Source organism: Helianthus annuus, chromosome 13 (genome assembly GCF_002127325.2).
Source record: "Helianthus annuus cultivar XRQ/B chromosome 13, HanXRQr2.0-SUNRISE, whole genome shotgun sequence".
Lineage (NCBI taxonomy): Eukaryota > Viridiplantae > Streptophyta > Magnoliopsida > Asterales > Asteraceae > Helianthus > Helianthus annuus.
In genome coordinates this window covers 146047357-146070216 of record NC_035445.2, presented here as the reverse complement: position 1 = coordinate 146070216, position 22860 = coordinate 146047357, and the positions used below count along the sequence as shown (strand labels likewise).

The following is a 22860-nucleotide window of genomic DNA, read 5'->3' as shown; positions in this document are numbered from 1 at the left end:
TTGGGCCAGGATCCGTTCTTACTGTTCTCACACTTTAGGGCGTTTTCTCCTAATCTCGTACCTATATATATATATACATATAAAGTGTAATGTACAATTAGGGCTTATCGTACGCTCGCACGATATTGTGAAATTGCATGTTGGTTTTTTTGATGAAATCGCATGTTGGTATGTAAAGCAATTTCGCATGTTGAAGAGTGAATTCGCACCAGATCATACGGCTGAGATGATCGCGTACATATTGTACAATAAGAGCCATTGTACGATAACCTAACCCTATACACACACACACACACACACACACATATATATATATATATATGGTTGAGTTATTCTACAAACGAATATAAAAATAATAAGTGTAAGAAGCCATTATAGAGTGACAAGTTTCCCAAAAGAAATCAAGTGGGAAGGGTAATCTTGTCAAAGAGAATAAAAAAAATTATGCTCAAGCAAGTCACATGCTATTTTCCCCTATTTTTAAACGTCCATAACTTTCTATACGTCATTTATTTTAAAAAATATAGCATAAAATCGAGCGTGTTTTTATCTTTAATATGAGTACTGTATTGTTATATTTGAAAAAAAAACTAAAAACCCAGTTTCGTATTATACAATGGACATAACGTAAAACACAATGAGAAAACCCAGTTGTGTATTACACAATTGACATAACATAAAACACAAAGATTATCATACTAAAATTACAATAGTAAGTAGATAAAAAAAACACAATCGATGACAACAGATAAAAGACACAATGGACATAATACAAAACACAATGAGTATCAAACTAAAAACACAATAGAAAGTAGATCAAAAACACAATCGATGACAACAAATAAAAGACACAATGGACATAATGTAAAACACAACGAGTATCAAACAAAAAACATAATGGAAAGTAGACTAAAAACAAAATTGATGACAACAGGTAAAAGACATAATTAATGAGAGCAAATAAAAGATAAAATGGACAACAGACAAAAACACAATGGACAACAGACTAATACACAATGAAAAATAGTTTAAAACATAATGGAAAGCAGAATAAACACAATAACTAGAACTTATAACACATTGTATAGAGTACCCAAATTTAACAACATCTTCATTGTGTCATACATGGTGTTAAAGGTTCTGATAAAAATTCAATGAACATAATCCAAATTAACACTGCGTTTTAAGTTTTGATAATAACTCAATATATAGAAATCGTAGTAAAAAATGTAAGGACCAAAACCCAGTTGAAAGACACAATGGTCACAACCTTTAACACAATACAAAGAAAACCCAGTAAAAGTGGTTTTTTTTTATTTTTATATAATAATATCATACTCATATTAAAGATAAAAAATGCTCGTTATTATGGTGAATTTAAAAAAAAATGTCGTATAAAAAAGTTATGGAAGTTTTAAATTTGATGGGAGAATTGGCATGTGCCTTGCATGTGGAGAGAGACAGTAAATATATATAGGATTTCTTTTATGCCCTTTCTATTATTTTCTTTTCCCTAATATTAATCTCAACTCTCTAAATCTAAGAAGAATGGACTAGAATCCTTCTTACCCTTCTTATTTATGTTGTCCTTTGTATTTGATCTTAATCATATATGTATATATATATATATAGAAACGCGATCAGGAGAAAAGAGTTGGAAGTGTGAAAACGGTGAGAATGAATCCTAGTCGAACACGTGGTAGGGGCGCTAAATGATATGAAGGGGCACGATTTTCATTGTCCACGTTCCTCTCAGTTAATGGCGTTATAATTTCGTTTCAAACAAAATTCCAACAAATATAGCTTTTTGTTCTTTAAGCTTGTTTCAATGGCGTGTTGTTTCTCAAAGTAGTTTTTTTTTTGAAATGGCGTTTATGTTTCAATGGCATTCTTCCTATATTCAATATTTGGCGTTTTAATTATTAATGTTAATTGTCGTTTGGGTTCTAATATATGCTTATTGTTTATGATCAAAGGCGTTTTACACCTGATGATTGCTGTTTGTTAATTATTCAAATCATGGCGTTTTCATTAACATGTTTTAGGAAGACAATAACATCAGTGCATCTTATTGTTTATTATTCAACAAATGGCGTTTTCATTATGGAGTATTCATCATGGCGTTTTCATGGATTTCTCACCTCTAGGCACACATATTATTGAAAACGCCATGATGAATACCCCTAACAAAATATGTTTTATTAAGAAACAAGTAGATGCAATATTCTAAACCAAATACATTTGTCAACATTAAAATTAAGCTAATCTACATATTCCTCCATCCTTTGTTCTATTCTCGTATGCCCTGTTTTATACAATTAAGATATTCTTGCTGCCCCTAAGTCCAAGATTTTTTTAATGATTTGACCACTTTTCTTCTGTTTTCATTTTGGCTATGCTGTAGGATTTTTGTAGTGTATTTCATCTTGAGGTCATTTAGCTGTTTTTGTTGTAGGTCATTTGGGGCATCGTCTTTTACCAGACCATATTCCCAACCAGCCATCTGCCCTATGTAATTTTCCACATCCCTCGTTGCAAAAATCCTATAGTCGATCCCATTAGACTTTGTCCTCTAATCCATATTTTGTTTGTCAATAGGCGCTGACTTCATGATCTTAGCCATTGGGTGTTTTTTAATACGCAAGTAGTTTGCAAAGGCATCTTGCTGCAGTTTCACATTTTTGCATATATTAGTATGGCGTTTTGTTAACATAGTTTCTACATACAAAGTGTTTAAGATACTTACCAACTTTTTCACCTATCCATCATACTTTTCTTCGATGCTGAATGTATCCTTTACAACGCTGTCATCCAATACATCAACTCTGCTGTGTTTTATATTAAAGCAGACAACATAGAAATGTCTTTGCCATATTATTGGCAAGACCAGATCATATCTTTCTATTTTCTGGTCTTCTTTTTCAGCTTCTTCTCTCTCATAGAAATGTCTTTGCCATATCTTGAGGGTGATTCTAGAGCCTTGTATCTTTCTTCATAGTTCAGGATATGCCCCCAACTTTGAATAACGACGACGTATGCATAGAATCCAGGTCTCATGCTCTCACAAATCACCCTTGAGAGTACTGACACTCCTTCAATCTTGAACACGGTACTCCTGAAAAAAAAACAGCAAATGGCGTTTTAGTTATGCAAACTCATTTTAATATAAGACATGGTGTTTTGGATGTTTAAATGCATATGCATGTATATTTTTAATGTAACAAATGCAAAGTTTGGCGTTTTTACGAGAAAGAAGTGTACATACAGCCAGTCACCTATTCTAGTGAATAGGTATGTGGAAATGTTGTTTTCTCATGCCGCCCTTACTGAATTTATAACCACTTGCCTCCTGACATAAGGTGACAAACATGCCCTACTCTTCTTTGATTCTTTCTTCTCCTTTTTTTCCACAGTCTTTTCCTTTTTATTTTTATCATCTTAATCATCTTCTTAATCACTAGACAACTTTTTTGGGTTTAAAATTGTGTTATCTTGCATCAACTTTGTGATGTCTGGCATTTTGTCCTCATCATCTTTCTCCTACACATCTGCCATGTTTGACGTTTTGGTTGGTGATGTGTCAGTGGCGTTTTCATCTTGGGCTTTCTGGGGTGTCTCTTCTTCTTCAAAAGTTTGCATGAGGTTCATCAACCATTGCATGGCGTTTCATCAACCACTGCACCTTGCTGGTCAACACTTTTGTTCACTATATCCCCTTCAGTTTTTTCTAGTTCAATGATGAACCCCTGATAATATTGTGTTTCTGTTGGAGGGATTTTTGGTGTTGTATCAAATACATGCATTTTTGGAAAATCTAAACCTTCTTTATAGCATTAAGCATTTGATCCACCATTTTTGGACAATCTAAACCTTTTTTTTAGTTCAATCATTTGTTGTAGGTCTTGTATCGGCAGTTCTAAAAACTTAGCAATGCTCCTTTTAATTATCTTTTCCCCATTATATTTGAAAATGTGACATTCAAGTGTTTTAAAATCACAATCCTAGCTTTCAATATCATTTTCGTTTATATCTTCATCTGACAATATAGTATTCTCATCACCACCCCTCAGTCTCCCTTTCATCTTCATGATTAGCATCATCATTTATGGCAGTTGGTGTAACAGTTGAGGTTTGGCGTTTTGATCTCCATTCATCTCCCCTTCCCCTTCATTTCCCCTTTATTCTTCCCATTCCCCTCCCTTTTCACCTTCAGCTTCCCTTTCAACCTCATCTTCATTTTCAGCTTCTTCTCTCTCATCAGCCACTTCCTTGGCGTTTTCATCAACAACTGTTTGCACTTCTACAGTGTTTTGTTCTCCAGCCATCTCCCCCTCCTCTTCTCCATCCCCTTCCCCTTTAACTTCCACTTTCCTTTCACCTTCAATTCCCCTTTCAACATTATCTTCATTTTCACCTTCTTCTCTCATAGCTGCCACTTCCTTGGTGTTTTCATCAACAAATTTTGACATGATCTCCAACAATGTCAGACATTGTGAATATTTCATGTGTACCAAGACGCTGTTTGAATGTTCAATCTTTGACTTTTTTAACAATGTGCTCATTTTATTGTAACAGTCTTCTAATTCTTTGTACGCCCCATGCAACTTCTCAGCCATTGCCTGTTAAATAAAAAAAGGAATTTATGAAGTATGGCGTTTTGTGTTTTTTGTTAAACTTATTATTCGAACAACATGCCTCCTCACCTTCATTGTTTTGTTGTTCTTCACCAGCTCCATGGTCTTCATACTGTGTTAGTACTCTGACTAGAGCATGGTTCCCTGATTTAAAACCTTCAAACTCCATGATCAAAACCATCATCATCATCAACCTCATCATGATCATTATCATCATGCTCATCAACATTGTCAACATCATCTTCATCTCCATCTTCATTCTCAACATCATCACCAACAACATCTTCTTCATCAACACCCTGCATTTTGTCTGTTGTCTTGGGTGTGGCTTCCATAGCCTTCTTAACAGTTTACTTTTTAACTTCTTTGCCATCATGGCATTTTGGCTCTCCACCATATTTGTCACGGCCCTCGGCCCCGGTTTGACCCGGTCCAGAGCCGCGAGGCAGGAAATCCCGTGGTATTTAATTTAGACGACAGCGGAAGTCTTTAATATAGGATCTTTTAATATCAAAAATGCCCGTTTTCTTTATTACATAATTTAGGGATAAAACCCCGTAATTTACAATAAAGCGATTTTATTGGAAAATCTTTATTTTACAAAACATGTTTCTTTATTTATTTATATTGAGCCACTTCTCTAAGCTTTGTAGTGCTTCACAGCACTTTTCTTTGCTCACAATAGATCACCTGAAACATGTTGGAAAAAGGTTTTGTCAGCAGGGAAATACTGAGTGAATCATTCAGTTTATTGAAAATGACACATTTTGTTATAATTTACAGTATTAAGAGCGATTACAATGTTTCTGTTTATCAACCAACTACCCACAGTATTTGTCACTCGACCAGCCATCGGTAGCCTCATTGCCCGATGGTGTCTATGACTATGGTCATATCACCCCTTGGCTAACTCGTTGTCCAATGGTGACGGTTATCAAGTAATGTATACAAAACCCCACATACCAGCTGTAATTTGGTGATACAAAGGCTTAATCCCTGTAATTATAACTTTGAAATAAATAGGGTTTTGAAAATAATTTGATAAAAAGAGAATGACTCACATTGCAGATTTAACGAGCAGTGTATAAGCCTACTGATTAGCCTTGTTTAACCTAATTTAAATAACAATGCACACAAACTGGGTTAGTAACTAATACATCAGTTACGATAATTCACGAGATTAACCCCTCACAACAATTGATAAAGTGCAATACTTAAATATCCAATGGATTCACAACGAATGACAGAGTATAGCCCGAGTTCGGGCAGCACTCAAACATCCTGTCGAAATCACGGTGAATAACAAGTATAAACCCAATTTGAGCAGCACTCAAACAATCGTTGGATAGTTTCAATTGATCGGACGTTGAATCGTAATAGCGATCGAGTTATTACCCTGTTTTGCGGCAGCACTTCGTGAATTGTGTGTGTTGTTGGACTGTTCCTACTATATCTCAGTGTACGTTTGGAATTTTTACGTCGAATCAGTGTCAGAATTCAAGTCCCAAGGCCCCCTATTTATACCCGAAATGTTCACCTCCCGCGTGTCGCGGAAGAATCCACGACACCCGTCGCGTGTCGCGGGGCATGTCTACCTAGCCTAGGGTAGGCTTGTCACCTGGGTAGCCCTGCTGAGTTGATGGTTCATGAATTTCAAGTTTAGACAACGAGTTTCGGAGGATAAATATCAATTAGGGTTTACCCCCCCCCCCCCCGAGTTTTAGGGGCCATGATCCTGATTCTGATTGTTTTGAGAATTTTTGGGTTTATGCAGAATTACTTGGGTTTCTCAATTAGGGTTTCCTTATGGGATGATTACCATACTAAGTAGTAATTTTAGTGAGAGTTGTTACATCCTCCCCACCTTAAGAAAAATCTCGTCCTCGAGATTTACTGGAATAGATGAGGATGTTTCCGCTTCATTTCTGATTCCAGCTCCCAAGTGTATTCTGGTCCTCTTTTTGAATTCCACTTGACTTTGACTAGCACTAGTCGTTTGTGCTTGAGAAACTTGATTTTTCTATCTTCTATCTATAGTGGTTTCTCTACAAACTTCAGCTTTTCATTTACCTCTATATCTTGAAGAGGTACTACCAGGGATTCGTCTGATAAACATTTCTTGAGATTGGATACATGAAATACATCATGTACTCCAGCTAGTTCTTCTGGTAGTTGTAGACGATAAGCAACTGGTCCTATTCGTTGCATTACTAGAAATGGTCCTATGTACTTTGGACTCACCTTTCCTTTCTTACCAAATCGTACTACTCCTTTCCAAGGAGAAACTTTCAAGAGTACTTTGTCTCTGATTCGAAATTCTAACGGCTTGCGGCGATTGTCTGCATAGCTCTTCTGACGATCTCGAGCCGTTTTCAGTCTTTCCTTGATTTGAGTTATCTTGTTAGTGGTTTCTTGTACAATTTCAGGACCTGATAATTGACTTTCTCCTATTTCTGCCCAACAAACTGGAGTTCCGCACTTGCGTCCGTACAGTGCTTCGAATGGGGCAGCTTCGATGCTTGAATGATAGCTATTGTTATAGGAGAATTCAATTAAGGGTATGTGGTTATCCCAATTACCACCAAAGTCAATTACACATGCTCGGAGCATGTCTTCCAAGGTTTGTATCGTCCTTTCACTTTGTCCGTCGGTTTGAGGATGATATGCAGTACTTAAATTTAGTCGAGTTCTCATTGCTTCTTGGAAACTAGTCCAGAAATGGGAAGCGAAACGACTATCTCTATCCGACACAATGGAGAGTGGGACTCCATGTAAGGATACTACTTCATCTACATATAATTTGGCTAACCTTTCCATGCTAAAGGTTTCCTTCATCGGTAGAAAATGAGCTGATTTGGTTAATCGATCCATAATTACCCAAATCGCATCATTACCTTTTCTGGTTTTGGGCAACTTGGTAACAAAATCCATTGTTATAAGTTCCCATTTCCATACCGGCATTTCTAATTGTTGTAGTAGTCCTGAAGGTTTCTGGTGTTCTGCCTTAACTTGTGAACAAGTAAGACACTTAGATACGTATTCAGCTATATCCTTTTTATTCCTATCCACCAAAAATTATTTCTTAAATCTTGGTACATCTTATTGTTTCCTGGATGCATGGTATATCTAGATTTATGAGCTTCTTCTAAAATTTTATTTCTTAATTCCCCCTGCTTAGGTACCCAAATCCTCTTTTTGTGGAATCTCCAAATTCCATCATTTCCTTGTTCTAGTTCCTTTACATAACCTTTCATTCTTTCAGCATCTTCCTCGATTGCTGTTTCCTGAACTTTCTTCAATTGTTCCATTAAATCTAATTGCAGATTTAATCTAAGCATACGAACTCGTCGTTGCTTCTCATGATACTTACGACTTAAGGCATCTGCAACTACGTTCGCCTTTCCTTCGTGATATTGAATATCACAGTCGTAATCGCTTAGGATTTCCATCCATCTTCTTTGCCTCATATTCAATTATTTTTGCCCAAATATGTATCTTAGACTTTTATGATCTGTATAAACAGTAAATTTACTTCCATACAGATAATGTCTCCAAATTTTAAGGGCAAAAATTATTGATCCTAATTCTAAATCATGAGTAGTATAATTTTCTTCATGCTTTTTCAACTACCTGGAGGCATACGCAATTACCTTCTTGCGGTGCATTAGTACACATCCAAATCCTAATTTTGAAGCATCACAATATACTTCAAAATCTTCTGTTCCTTCGGGCAAGGCTAAAATTGGAGCATTTGTCAATCTTTGCTTTAAGATTTTAAAAGCTTCTTCTTGTCTAGGTCCCCATTCAAACTTAATTGCTTTACAGGTGAGCTTGGTCAAGGGTACAACTATCTTGGAAAAATCCTTAATAAAGCGTCTATTGTATCCAGCTAAGCCTAGAAAACTTCTAATTTCCATAGCCGTTTGCGGGACCTTCCGTTTGGTGATTGCTTCTGTTTTAGCAGGATCTACGTGAATTCCTTCGTGATTCACCATGTGACCTAAAAATTGTACCTCTTGCAGCCAGAATTCACATTTTGAGAATTTGGCGTATAACTTTTCCTTTCTTAACAAAGTTAAGAGCGCATGCAAGTGCTCACAATGTTCTTCCTGACTTTTTGAATAAATAAGTATATCGTCAATGAAAACGATTACAAATATCCAAGTATGGTTTACAGATCCGATTCATCATGTCCATGAATGCTGCGGGTGCATTCGTTAATCCGAAGGGCATGACTGTAAACTCATAATGAGCATACCTAGTTCTAAAAGCAGTTTTAGGTATATCTTCCTCTTGTACTTTTAATTGATGGTATCCGGATCGTAAGTCTATCTTAGAAAAATACTTAGCTCCTTGCAACTGATCAAAAAGGTCATCAATCCTAGGTAATGGGTATCTATTCTTAATTGTAACCTTGTTTAATTCCCTATAATCGATACACATTCTCATGGATCCGTCCTTCTTCTTAACAAACAACACTGGAGCTCCCCAAGGGGATGAGCTAGGTTGTATAAATCCGTTGCTTAGTAATTCATCTAACTGCTTCTTCAGTTCTAGCATTTCGGTGGGTGCTAATCGATAAGGTGCCTTGGCTATTGGTGTAGTACCAGGAATTAGATGAATTCTAAACTCTACTTCTCTATTGGGTAACCCAGGTAATTCTTCTGGAAAGACATCTGGGTATTCTGAGACTACAGGGATGTCCTGAAGTTCCTTACTTTTAGTGTTAATGATTACGGAAATCATATACACTACTTCTTGTTTTCTTGAATAACTAGCCAACTTCATTACTGAAATGAATTTTAGTGGCTTTCGAGGTTTATCTCCTGTAATTAAAATTACCTCTCCTGGGGGTACGAATTTCTACGGAATTCTTATCACACAAGATTCGAGCATGGTTGGCTACCAACCAATCCATTCCTAACAATACATCGAATTCGGCTAACTTCATAGGTAACAAGTTGGCAGGAAACTTATGGCCTAATAGTTCTATCTTTTCTTCTTGCAAAACCTCATTTATGTTAACAGAATTCCCATCTGCCGTTTCGACTGTAAAAATCTGCCTAATATCAAAAATGGCGGAAACATCGACAGCGGTAGTCTTTAATACAGGATCTTTTAATATCAAAAATGCCCGTTTTCTTTATTACATAATTTAGGGATAAAACCCCGTAATTTACAATAAAGCGATTTTACTGGAAAATCTTTATTTTACAAAACATGTTTCTTTATTTATTTATATTGAGCCACTTCTCTAAGCTTTGTAGTGCTTCACAACACTTTTCTTTGCTCACAACAGATCACCTGAAACATGTTTGAAAAAGGTTTTGTCAGCGAGGAAATACTGAGTGAATCATTCAGTTTACTGAAAATGACACATTTTGTTATAATTTACAGTATTAAGAGCGATTACAATGTTTCTGTTTATCAACCAACTACCCACAGTATTTGTCACTCGACCAGCCATCAGTAGCCTCATTGCCCGATGGTGTCTGTGACTATGGTCATATCACCCCTTGGCTAACTCGTTGTCCAATGGTGACGGTTATCAAGTAATGTATACAAAACCACACATACCGGCTGTAATTTGGTGATTACAAAGACTTAATCCCTGTAATTATAACTTTGAAATAAATAGGGTTTTGAAAATAATTTGATAAAAAGAGAATGACTCACATTGCAGATTTAACGAGCAATGTATAAGCCTACTGATTAGCCTTGTTTAACCTAATTTAAATTACAATGCTCACAAACTGGGTTAGTAACTAATACAGCAGTTACAACAATTCACGAGATTAAACCCTCACAAAAATTGATAAAGTGCAATACTTAAATATCCAACAGATTCACAACGAATGACAGAGTATAGCCCGAGTTCGGGCAGCACTCAAACATCCTGTCGAAATCACGATGAATAACAAAGTATAAACCCAATTTGAGGAGCACTCAAACAATCGTTGGATAGTTTCAATCGATCGGACGTTGAATCGTAATAGCAATCGAGTTATTACCCTGTTTTGCGGCAGCACTTCATGAATTGTGTGTGTTGTTGGACTGTTCCTACTATATCTCAGTGTACGTTTGGAATTTTACGTCGAATCAGTGTCAAAATTCAAGTCCCAAGGCCCCCTATTTATACCCGAAATGTGCACCTCCCGCGTGTCGCGGAAGAATCCACGACAGCCGTCGCTTGTCGCGGGGCATGTCTACCTAGCCTAGGGTAGGCTTGTCACCTGGGTAGCCCTGCTGAGTTGATGGATCGTGAATTTCAAGTTTAGACAACGAGTTTCGGAGGATAAATATCAATTAGGGTTTACCCCCCCCCCCCCCCCCCCCGAGTTTTAGGGGCCATGATCCTGATTCTGATTGTTTTGAGAATTTTAGGGTTTATGCAGAATTACTTGGGTTTCTCAATTAGGGTTTCCTTATGGGATGATTACCATACTAAGTAGTAATTTTAGTGAGAGTTGTTACAACAACTCTTCCCCAAGCTTCTACTGCTCGTGGGCAGGGCAGAACTCGGTCATCATCAGCTGCTTAACCGCAACCCAAGGAAGGGCGTAGGCGTCCTCATTGGATCGGATGTTACGCTCGTTCGTCCACCCGTTGAGAGCTTTTGCATGGAAGACGCCAGTAGCGCTTCGGGTTTTCAGGTGCTCAAGACATTCACTGTTGATGAATGTCACTTCGATGTTAACGAACCACTCGAGCATCTTAGTCACACCACCATTGCTGGTGAAGGGTTGAGGGTTGCAAGCAGCGAAGTGCTTGTGGTTTAACATGAGAGGCTTAGGCTGGTCAATCTTGGAATTGACAGAGGAATTAGGGGTATTGGCTGAGGTAACCTTGCTCACGATGTCAGGTATCACTTAAGCCATCTGCATAGCCATAAACGCGAGCATTTTCTTGTTGGAGCTTGACTTGGATCCTCTGTTGGAGTTGGAGAGACGACTAGAAGACATCTAGAAGTTCAAAATAGAGGATAGGATGGGACTTGATCATAATGTATTGGAAGAATTAGTTTGTATCTATAATATGTCACGTAGCATGTAAATGTTTCTAAGTAGTTCACATATGCATATCAAGAATTCACATTGCATAACAAATGATGATAAAAGAATTCTAAATTTGATTTGTTCATGAAGAATTATTATTGTTTTAGATTGCGAGGAAAGTGCGATTCGTGTCTTCAACGTTGAAATGAATAGCGTATCAAATACAAAACACATTAAAATTGATAGAACATAAAAGAGATTCAATATAAAACGTGGAATGTCTTGGAACGAAACTAAGACTTTTCCAAAGTGATCGAAATCCTTCTGAGTTAGGGAAACCTGCTTTGGCCTAATAGGTAGAATACTCTCACCGACGAGCGGTTAACGGTATTGACCCTTCCAGTTACTACATGTCCCTAGCCAATCGAGGATTCGAGACTTTGGCGAGACTAAAAATCGAAGAGTGGGACTAGTTATCAAGATGCAGGTTTCACCCCTAACTTGGTAACATTGTACCCTAGTGTGGTTGGTACTTATTGAGCGAAACAAGATATAATCTCGAGTCTCAATAAGGGTCCACTAGAATATGAATAAGAAATTCCCATCAAGATATGAATATCACTCCTGACTTGATGGCGAAGTTTCGTGCAGAATAACATGTAACGCGGAGTGAAAGTCGTCACCAAATGCGGGAATCACCCTATTTTGGTGAGTCGTTTCGATTGTGGAATAAGAGTGTCTTCAAGTCTTCACATGTGTATTGCGGTTGCCTTAGGAAAGGCATGTTTATTTAAGACCAAGAAGTAGATAAGAAGCAAATAAGAGAGAATTCAAGTAGTTTAAAGCACAAGAAAGAAATGTTACTAAACTATAGACCAGGTCAAAAGCATAACAATTTTTCCGAATTCCCTATAGTTATGGCTCTGATACCAATCTTTCACACCCCAACCGATGGCGGAAACATCGAAACTTCGCCGAAACAAGTCTCATATAGTGTAAGTTATATGTCAAACCAGAGTTTAACGTAATTGTGATTACAAAATATCGCCGAAACGACAATGGTGTAACATAGTTTACTTAATAATACCACAAGAATACGGCCGAGGCCTTAGCCAGTAGCGCTATAATTATTAAGGTAGGCTTGCAAAGTTAATGAGCATATAGACACACGTATACATAGCATGTGAGATTAACAACAATAAAACAAGTCTCATATTAAAGTGGATAGACTGTGGTTGTGGGCGGTGGTGGTGGACGGTGGTGGTGGGTGGTGGACATGGACGGTGGGTGGTGGTGGAAGGTGGTGGACGATGGTGGTGGTGATGCACGGTGGTGATGCACGGTGGTGATGCACGGTGGTGATGGTGGTGGACAGTGGTGGTGGTGTTTAACCCTCTACAGAATTTAGAAGATCTTAGAAGTGGTCGGACCAAGTCTGCAACAATAAGAGCTCGCGCAGACGTTTTTTAATGAAACGTCTTCGGAAAAACAAATAGTTTGCAGATTGTAATGTCTATGCGTGGTCTGTGCGGGACAGACAGAAGAGTTTCCGCAGATCTTTTTTAGAAAAACAAACCACATAAGAATACATACTAGCCTGACCACTATGTTGACTTTGGTTTGTTTCTTCACAAATAGGCTAAAAATTATGCGCGTTGCTCATGGGCGTGAGAGTGCCACCTAGGCATCCATGTCCATTGCACACCTCCTCAGGATGTGCGTGTTCATGGTGTGGCCATATCTGCGAAGAAAGGACAAGTTATTTCAAATTCTTTTTATTATTTTTTAACAAACAAAATACATCATTACACCCCTTTAATGACATAAGTGTGGATGTCACTCATGCTTACAACGTCGCATTGAGGTATTGTCGCCTACTAAGTAGCCCTTTTCCCTCACACTCACATGATAATAATAGATGGTGATAACAAATGGTCTTATGTTACATTACACTTATTTGTTCTTGACTATTTTATAAAACTAGGAATAAGATCCGCGCGCGTTGCGGCGTGGGTACATCAAAAATATTGAATGGATTAGTCAAAATGTTATGTGATGCGTTAACCATATGAAAACGCACGTTTCGAAGTATCTGACTGGACTCAATGTGACCTATATAAGCATTGTGATTGGATCAAAATGTAAGGCAAATCGAGTTAATATCGTATAATCATAACGTATTATATGTGACCCAACTCATACATAGAAAACATCAATGGTTATAACGGAAAAACCGACACCTTTAATCAAAAGTGATTAATGGAAACTTTTGTAAAAAAGGGGGAAAGACACAATTTGACTCCACTCGGTTCGAAACATAATTTACGAAACATACATAAAAAGACGGAAATGTGTTATATTTGGCCTGACTCGTTTTCCAAAAACATTTACGTTTTACGTAGACCAACTCGAATTTATACCAAAACGTACATAAAACATGCACTTAAAAATGGTTTTTTAACGAAAACATATTACATCTGACCTGACTCGTTTCTAGAAAAAGTTTACGTCGAAACGTAGAGTAAATCGAATTTATACCGATATCTACATAAAAACATGCACATAAAATTTAGTTTTTTAATTAAAGGATATATAGAGGTAAACTCGAAAATATTATTAGTAAAAAACTTAATAGATTAAAAACGTTCGTAAAACGTTCGAAAATATTGTCAGCGACCACCAACATCGAAAAACTCGTAAAACTAAAATAAATAAAAAGGACAAAATGACACCGAATGAAAAGCAGGCGTAGGATGAAAAGCAGGCGTAAGATCGTTGAACCACACACGCTTATTTGCGGCGTGTTATTGCGATGAAAGTAAAGCGAAACATAAAATGTAGAAAACAATTAATAAGTCGATCTAGGACCAACAGGTTGCGAAGAATCTGTCGAATGACGAATAAACGTTGAACCCCACACACACGTTGTGTGTTAACTTGCAAAATTTTGAACGCAACGTAAAAACTTGCAAAAAATGAAAAGTATGGTGGATCAATGTTGAAAAAAAAGTGTTTGTGTTAAATTACAAAAGATAAAAAACTTTAGGTTAAAAATTAAAAAATCAAAATGGTTAAAATGTAAAAAGTAAAATTCTTTGGGTAAGAAGTGAAAATGTAGTTTTCTTTCTTTCTTTCTTTTTTTTTTTTTTTTTGAAAACCACCCGATGCAAAAGATACAACACCATTATGCAACAACTTGTTGCTAATTTATAATACGAAAATGGCGTTTAATTAACTCTACATATTTATTTGGTGATACTTTACCTTACATTATATATTATTGTTCTTATTTTATTTTATGTTATATACTTTATTTTATGGATATTATTAAAAAGTAACCATAAGGAATAGTAAATTTAATAATCTTGTATATTTAATTTGAATATCTTTTTAACAAATTGTTTTCATTAACTTTTTTGAAAAAAAAAAATCTATTAAAAAGTAACCATGATGAATAGTAAAGTTAATAGTATGTATATATTTAATTTGATTTTCTTTTTAACAATTTTTTTCGTTAACTTTTAAAAAAAAATCTGAATATGTAGCCACGTTTAATTATTTTCTTGACATTCTAGTGTAATTTTTGTTTATTTGCGGCGTGTTATTGCGATGAAATTAAAGCGAAACGTAAAATGTAGAAAACAATTAATAAGTCGATCTAGGACCAACGAGTTGCTAAGAATCTGTCGAATGATGAATAAACATTGAACCCCACACACACGTTGTGTGTTAACTAGCAAAATTTTGAACGCAACGTAAAAACTTGCAAAAGATGAAAAGTATGGTGGATCAAAGTTGAAAATAAAAAAAGTGTGTGTTAAATTACAAAAGATGAAAAACTTTAGGTTAAAAATTAAAAAATCAAAATGGTTAAAATGCAAAAAGTAAAATTTTTTGGGTTAGAAGTGAAAATGTAGTTTTTTTTTTGTTGAAAACCTCCCAATGAAAAAGATACAACACCATTATGCAACAACTTGTTGCTAATTTATAATACGAAAATGGTGTTTAATTAACCCTACATATTTATTTGGTGATACTTTACCTTATATTATATATTATTGTTCTTATTTTATGTTATATATTTTATTTTTTGGATATTATTAAAAAGTAACCATAAGGAATAGTAAATTTAATATAATCTGTGTATATTTAATTTGAATTTTTTTTTAATAGTTTGTTTTCATTAACTTTTTTGAAGAAAAAAATCTATTAAAAACTAACCATGATGAATAGTAAATTTAATAGTTTGTATATATTTAATTTGAATTTCTTTTTAATAATTTATTTTCGTTAACTTTTTCAAAAAAAAATCTAAATATGTAGCCACGTTTAATTATTTTCTTGACATTCTAGTGTAATTTTTGTTAAAACAAGAATATGTTTAAAATAGAGTTTTTGTTTGTTGTATCTTTTATTCAAAATAGAGTTTTTTTTTGTTATCGTAAGTTATAGGAGTGTCGATACGGTACTGTTACCCATATAAACTGAATTGATTTTAACGATCGATAAATTTCGATCAATGTAATATATGTGTCATTTAGTTTGGAATATCATGACTTTATAATTTGTGCTGATACAATAAGGAACCGAATCGATTTAGAGATGCATACCAAAGAATGCATGTCAAATCCAAAGATTTTGAGATGCAACTGCTTCAAGAAACAAAGCCGGTTTTTTATGATATCCACTGATGTGTTGTCCGTGCCACGCAGTTAGACAATATTCCACTCTCATTTCATACAATCTAAACTACCGATCATTCCATTGAAACCATGTCGCTTTTCATGAGCCCCCAAAAGTTGTTGTATGTAACCAAACACAGGTTTTCTCAAATACTTTTCAAAATATAGTTCAATGACATACTAACAAAAATAATGGAGGCATTCTCTCACGGTTCGTATCAACATTTTTATATATTCATCCATAATGTTGGAACTTAACCCAAAAGCCAATTGTCTAAGCGCGACCGTGACTTTTTGCAACCTGCAAAATCCAGAACTACTCGTGCATCCGTTTTTTGTTGAAAATAATCATATTTACTTGATAAATCGTGTCATATTCAAAGAAATAAATCAAGGCTCATACGAAAACCACACCTAAAAGTACTATCATCATACATCGAGTTTGGTGGAAATATAATCACTTATCAATAAATTTCCTCCACTTGGGTTTCGAGGAGCACCTTTCGTCTTCTAATATAGTTTCAACCACTTTCTCAACCGCTATATTATTAGAGTCAGTCTCTCGTCGTCATCTGACAGAGAATAAAAAATACTTATCAAGCAAAGATGATGACGAAGACGAAGACGATGAAGACGAAGACCTAGAGCCTTCCATTTAAAAAAATATATGTAATTGGGAGTGAATATATATTTGAGAAGAGAGAAATAGTTGGATTGGTTGTGTGTTTTTTGAAAAAATGGGTTGAAAGATGTGAATATATAGGTTTTTTAAAAACCGTTTAATGGCTAGTTTGATCCAACCAATACCACGTGGCCACGTCGTATCACATGTTGCCATCCACGCCGGTGTAGAACTTCTCGCTCTTTCAACAACGCCGTGCTAAACGTCGGACACGAGGTGATTTGCTTGGCATGGATTGACTTCCACACCAACTTTCCACGCTCACACCATATGCTTAGCCATGAATATATATCATCATTAATTATCCCTTAATGTTGGGGGGGATAGTGCACGGTCCTCCCAACCGCCGGAGTGATCCCACTTCGGGAGCCGCTACCCGACCAAGCTAGATCCGCGGTGAATTCCCGTTGGCGAGTTCTTACCCTGGGCATTTCCATGTAACTCCCAAGACTCGAACCCAGTACCTTTGGGAAGAGGTGGTGTCAGTGGCCAACTGAGCTACCCCAGTTGGTTTATTATCCCTTAATGTTGACATAGCTTACAAACCAATTAGAATTAAGATAAAGAAACTAATACTATATGGAGTCACCACTAATATAATAAATTATAGCAAATAGCATAAAAAAGAAAATATAGAATATGCAGTAAAGAAGCCAAGAAGGAAACTAATACATTATAGCAAACTAATACATTATAGCAAATAGTATAACAAGCAAATATCCAAGAAGGAAAACGTGGAGACAGTTGAGACTTCGCACGTATAATCACAATGAACTCTGCCGAACCTTCCTTTGGTTGTGGAATACTGTATTAAATCTCTCTATTTTTTTCCTAACATACAAAAGGACATATTGCTACCATTAGTATCTATAGTTTATCCATTATTTATTACTGTGTATAATATTCGTTTATTATCAATTTTCATTATTCTATTTTATAGAATTTAAAATTAAGTTGTTATATATTTCCAACCTATAAATTATCATGTTCTTGTTTTATGTTGTTGGAACATGTGCATAAGAGGTTTTTCAAAAAAAAAAAAAATTGTATTTTTCACTTTTAACCTAAAGGTTTTTTCCTTTTGCATTTTAACCCTCCTTGACTTTTTTTAACACAAAGATTTTTATCTTTTACAATTTAACCTCTAACACTTTTTTATTTTCAACTTTGTATCCCCCATACTTTTCATCTTTCGCAAGTTTTTCGTTTTACGTTTTGTTCTTAATTTTGTGAGTTAACACGTTGCCACTATGTGGGTTTCAACGTTTTTCGTCTGTATTTTCCCGTTTAATAGACCAGGCGCAACACGTCTATTTTCTCGATTTGACAAGTTTGTCGCAACGCGCAGTCGACTTAGTTATTTTTTTCTACGTTTTACGTTTATGTCTAATTTCTTCACATTAACGCGCCGCAACGAGCGTACGTGATTCAACGATTTTATGTTTATTTTTCATAAAATTCTACTTTTTACTTTTTTTATTTATTTTATTTGTACGAGTTCTTCTGATGTTGGTGGTCGCTGGTAGTGGTGTGACACTAATGCTACTTGGTATGATTTTACGAACTTATTTAACCTACTAGGTTTTTTTACTAATAATTTGTTTTGAGTTTACCGCTATACCTCATTTACTTAAGAAAAACCTAATTTTTTATGTGCATATTTTTACGTACGTGTTTGTATAAATTTGATTTGCTCAACATTTCGACATAAACTTTTTCTGTAAACGAGTCAGGTTAAATATAATACGTTATCTTAAAAAAAAAAACATTTTTATGTGAATATTTTTATGTATGTTTCGTATAAATTCTAGTTGGTGTATGTTTTGACGTAAACTTTTTTGGGAAACGAGTTAGGTCAAATATGTTTTCATGATTATTTTATGAATGTTTTGTAAATTTTGTTTCAATACAAGTGGAGTCAAATTGTGGTTTCTTTTTTCCCTTTTTAAAAAGTTTTAATTAATCTCTTTTGATTATACGTGTCATCTTTTCCGTTATACCCGTTACGTTTTCTATGTATGACTCAGTTCACATATAATATGTTATACATCTGATTTAATTTATGGTTTGATACAATCGCAATCCTTATATAGATTACATTTAGTTAAATCAGATATGTCGAAACGTGTGTTTTCATATGGTTAATGCATCACATAACGTTTGGACTAATTCATTTCATGTTTGCGATGTACCCGCGCCGCAACAAGCGCGGGTCTTAGACTATGGGGTATGGGGCGGGGGTTGGGGCGTGGGTTGGGTACAAACGCCCAAGTCACCACCCCGGGTGGGCTTGGGTTTTGGCGTGGCCCCATGGGCGGGGGTTTCAGCCCTGGCGTTGGGCATGCCTAGAGGTCTTCCGTGGTGGCCGGCTCTCATTGGCTGGGTTGGCTAGGCTATAGGTGGCTAGGAAATTTTAATAATAATTTTAGGCTTTTTTTTTAATTTTGTGTGTATTTTTATAATAATTGAAAAAAAAATTATAACACGTGGCCAATCCATGCGGGCTAGCCACACCCCGCCATGCCGACCCAACATGCAACTGACCAGCTGTGCCCCTCGAAGTCCATCTGTCAACCCATACCCCAAACCTCCGCCCCACCATACCTCACGGTCTTATTGCTAGTTATTATAACAATAACAATCATCAGGTGCCATGAGCTTTTTGTTATATTATTTATTCTAATTTTACTATTAGGGGTAGGAGCGGTCATCACTTGTATAAATTCCACCATTTACAACATTCAATCAAGTTCTGCCATGTCATCAACTATTATTCAATCACTCATAACATTTTTAGTGAAAATGCCATCGCTCACCATCACACCCAACAATTTCCCTCAAAACCAACAATTTCCCTCACCACTCATACTCCATCACGCATCAAAAAAATAACGCGTTCTTAACACTAGGTGGCGGTGATGTTTTGTAAATTTCCACGCGTTGTATAATTTCATCACGGGGAAACAAGCTCCACCCCGGGTCCCTTAGTATCATTAATTTGACTTCAGACTTTCTCGAGTATCTTCTCATCATTTCATCATTATTCGTTTATTATCATTTTCATTAAAATATTTTATTATTTATGCCATGAGCTTTTTATTATTTATGCTGCTTTTACTGTTAGTATCATTAATTTGACTTCATATTTTCTACACTATCTTCTCATTATTTTTTCTTCACTATAAATGGATGTTATTGTATCTTGCAGTAATTGTCTAATCAATCATTGCTGCCACATAAAAAAATCATTACATATCATTTGCCACAAAAATGATTTCAGAAGTTGGATCTAAGATTATTCTCACAATCATCACCTACTGGTCATGGTGGTGGGAAGTCCCCAACCAACAAGACAAGTTTGCTCGGACTGTACTAACAGTTCTAGTTCCGTCGTCACTCATATTTGTATGGTACAAATGGAGGTTATCTTCTTCCAGGAAGGCTCACTTGCCTCCAGGACCCTACGGCTTACCGGTTATAGGCTACCTCCCCTTTCTCAGCTCCAACTTGCATGAAAAATTCACCGAGATTGCTCACAAATATGGCCCTATCTTCAGCCTGCAGCTTGGAAGTAAGCTTCATGTTGTGGTTAACTCCATGGACCTAGCAAAGGCTGTGGCTCGTGAGCAGGACAACACATTTGCTAATCGTAATCCTCCAATCACAGGACTAATCATAACGTATGGTGGTATGGACCTTGTATGGTCCAACAACAACACACACTGGCGTAACATGCGTAAGCTTTTAGCCAGCCAAGTGCTCAGCAACGCGAATTTAAACGCGTCTCAAAGTCTGAGAACACATGAAGTAAGAAAGGCAGTGAATGAAGTTTACAACAAAATCGGTACAAAGATTGATATTAACAAAACTGCTTTTGATACAGAACTAAATGTTGTAACCAATATGTTATGGGGTTGTAGCAAATCTGATGAAGGGGGTGATTTTGGTGAAATGTTGGAAGGGTTTCAAGAAGTTGAGTCCAAGATTATCGAGTTAATTGGAAAGCCAAACATCTCTGATTTTATCCCATTTTTGTCACGGTTTGATCTGCAGGGTATGAACAAAGAAATGCAGAGGCAATTGGAACAAGTTGAACGGATTTTTAACTATATTATTGACAGGAGAATCAAACTCAAATCTAGCAAAGTCGATGAAACTTATGAAGGAGATGGAAGGAAGGACTTTCTTGAGATCTTGTTAGATCTCAAAGACCAGAAAAATGATCCAGAATCATTTAACATCATTCATATTAAGGCCTTACTAATTGTAAGTTTTTACTTGATTCCTCTCTATTATTTAAAAAACCATAAACATGGCTCATTGTGAGGAATATTGTATAGAAAATATCATTTAGAGCTTATTGGGTATAGAGATAATTACAACAAACTCTAAATAATATATTATGTTTAATAAGAAACACAACTTAATCTATAATAACAATGATTTTAATACAGAACATAGTGGTTGCGGCAACAGACACAACCTCAACAATGGCGGAATGGGTTATGGCAGAGATTTTAAATAATCCAGATGTAATGAAAAAGGTTCAAGACGAATTAACAGAGGTTATTGGTGTGAATAGTATTGTGGAAGAATCCCATTTTCCGAAATTAAGATATTTGGATGCAGTGATCAAGGAGACATTCAGACTACACCCTCCCCTTCCTTTCCTGGTCCATAGATGCCCAGATGAATCTTGCAAAGTTGGAGGCTACACAATCCCAAAGGGTACTATCGTCTATATTAACGTTTGGGCAATCCAACGGGATCCCGAAAACTGGACCAATCCATTGGAGTTCAAGCCCGAGAGATTCTTAAACCAAAAATGGGATTATAATGGAAATAATTTCAAGTTTTTACCATTTGGATCAGGGAGAAGAATCTGCCCTGGGCTCCCCCTTGGAGAGAAGATGTTGGTGTATATATTAGCATCTCTCTTGCACTCTTTCGAGTGGAGCTTGCCTAAAGATGAAGAATTCGAGCTTTCTGATGAGTTTGGATTTGTGACAAAGAAAAGGAAACCATTAATAGCCATACCCTCTCAAAGGTTATCTGATGCAAGCCTCTACTTCTAATAGGAAATAAGTTGTATGTTGCTTTTTTCTTTTGAACTTGATAAGTGGATATTCATCCACAACTCTTGATTGTGCGTTTTTTTTTCGTTTTGGTGTATGGTAGTGTATGCCTACATCCATCTCAAGTTATGGTGCATTAGTTATGATATGATTTGTCATATTTTATGATTGTTTTCTGTCGATTATATATGACCACAACTATGTTTCATATTGGTTATGTGCGTTATTCGAATTTGTTTCTGATCGGTGCATTTTAGGTATATGTTAATGAATACCACTTTTGTTACAAATACGCTAATATTATTAGTAAAGAAATATAGGAGAATTAGCCTGTAATAATCTAAACTAGACGTCATTAGTCATTGCCAGTCTCACCTTTGAATATTCTCCATGCCAGTCTCACATTTCCCTTATTTTTTCTCTGTAGGTCCCGATACAGATCGTCGGACTATGATGATTTTTCTTGTTTCGGATGCCATAACGAGTGCGGAATCCTCGTTACGACACAAACCGAGTGAGAGAGTAAACACAATACAAAGATTCAACGATTAACGCGTTCGTGTATTCAAATCGATAGAGTTTCGGTACAAGATTTATACAAAACAAGAACTCCGTCAACTCTTTCTGTCACTACACTCTCTCTAAGCTCCTACAAGCTCTCTTATGAAACAAAGGATGTCTTGTTGTATTTATACCACATACATCAAGACTTACAACGAAACACATCTCCTTTCTATCAAAACATAAGGAAACGAAAGAGAATCACATCGAAACATAGTGTTTACACCGAAA

The 22860-nt window shown here is 36.0% G+C and overlaps 1 protein-coding gene across 1 annotated transcript; it reads left to right on the top strand.

Moving 5' to 3' along the window:
* The first annotated feature begins 20196 nt into the window (after positions 1-20196).
* On the top strand, positions 20197-22278 carry LOC110899636 (geraniol 8-hydroxylase). Its single transcript, XM_022146527.2, has 2 exons — positions 20197-21259; positions 21448-22278. The coding sequence occupies exons 1-2, from the start codon at positions 20264-20266 to the stop codon at positions 22066-22068; spliced, it is 1617 nt and encodes a 538-aa protein (XP_022002219.1). The 5' UTR covers positions 20197-20263; the 3' UTR covers positions 22069-22278.
* Positions 22279-22860: the final 582 nt, after the last annotated feature.

Excerpts from the sequence above, each read along its gene's own strand:
- LOC110899636 (XM_022146527.2), top strand. The coding sequence starts at position 20,264 with ATGATTTCAGAAGTTGGATCTAAGATTATTCTCACAATCATCACCTAC. Across the intron at positions 21,260-21,447 it reads ATATTAAGGCCTTACTAATT|AACATAGTGGTTGCGGCAAC; the intron begins GTAAGTTTTTAC and ends ATTTTAATACAG.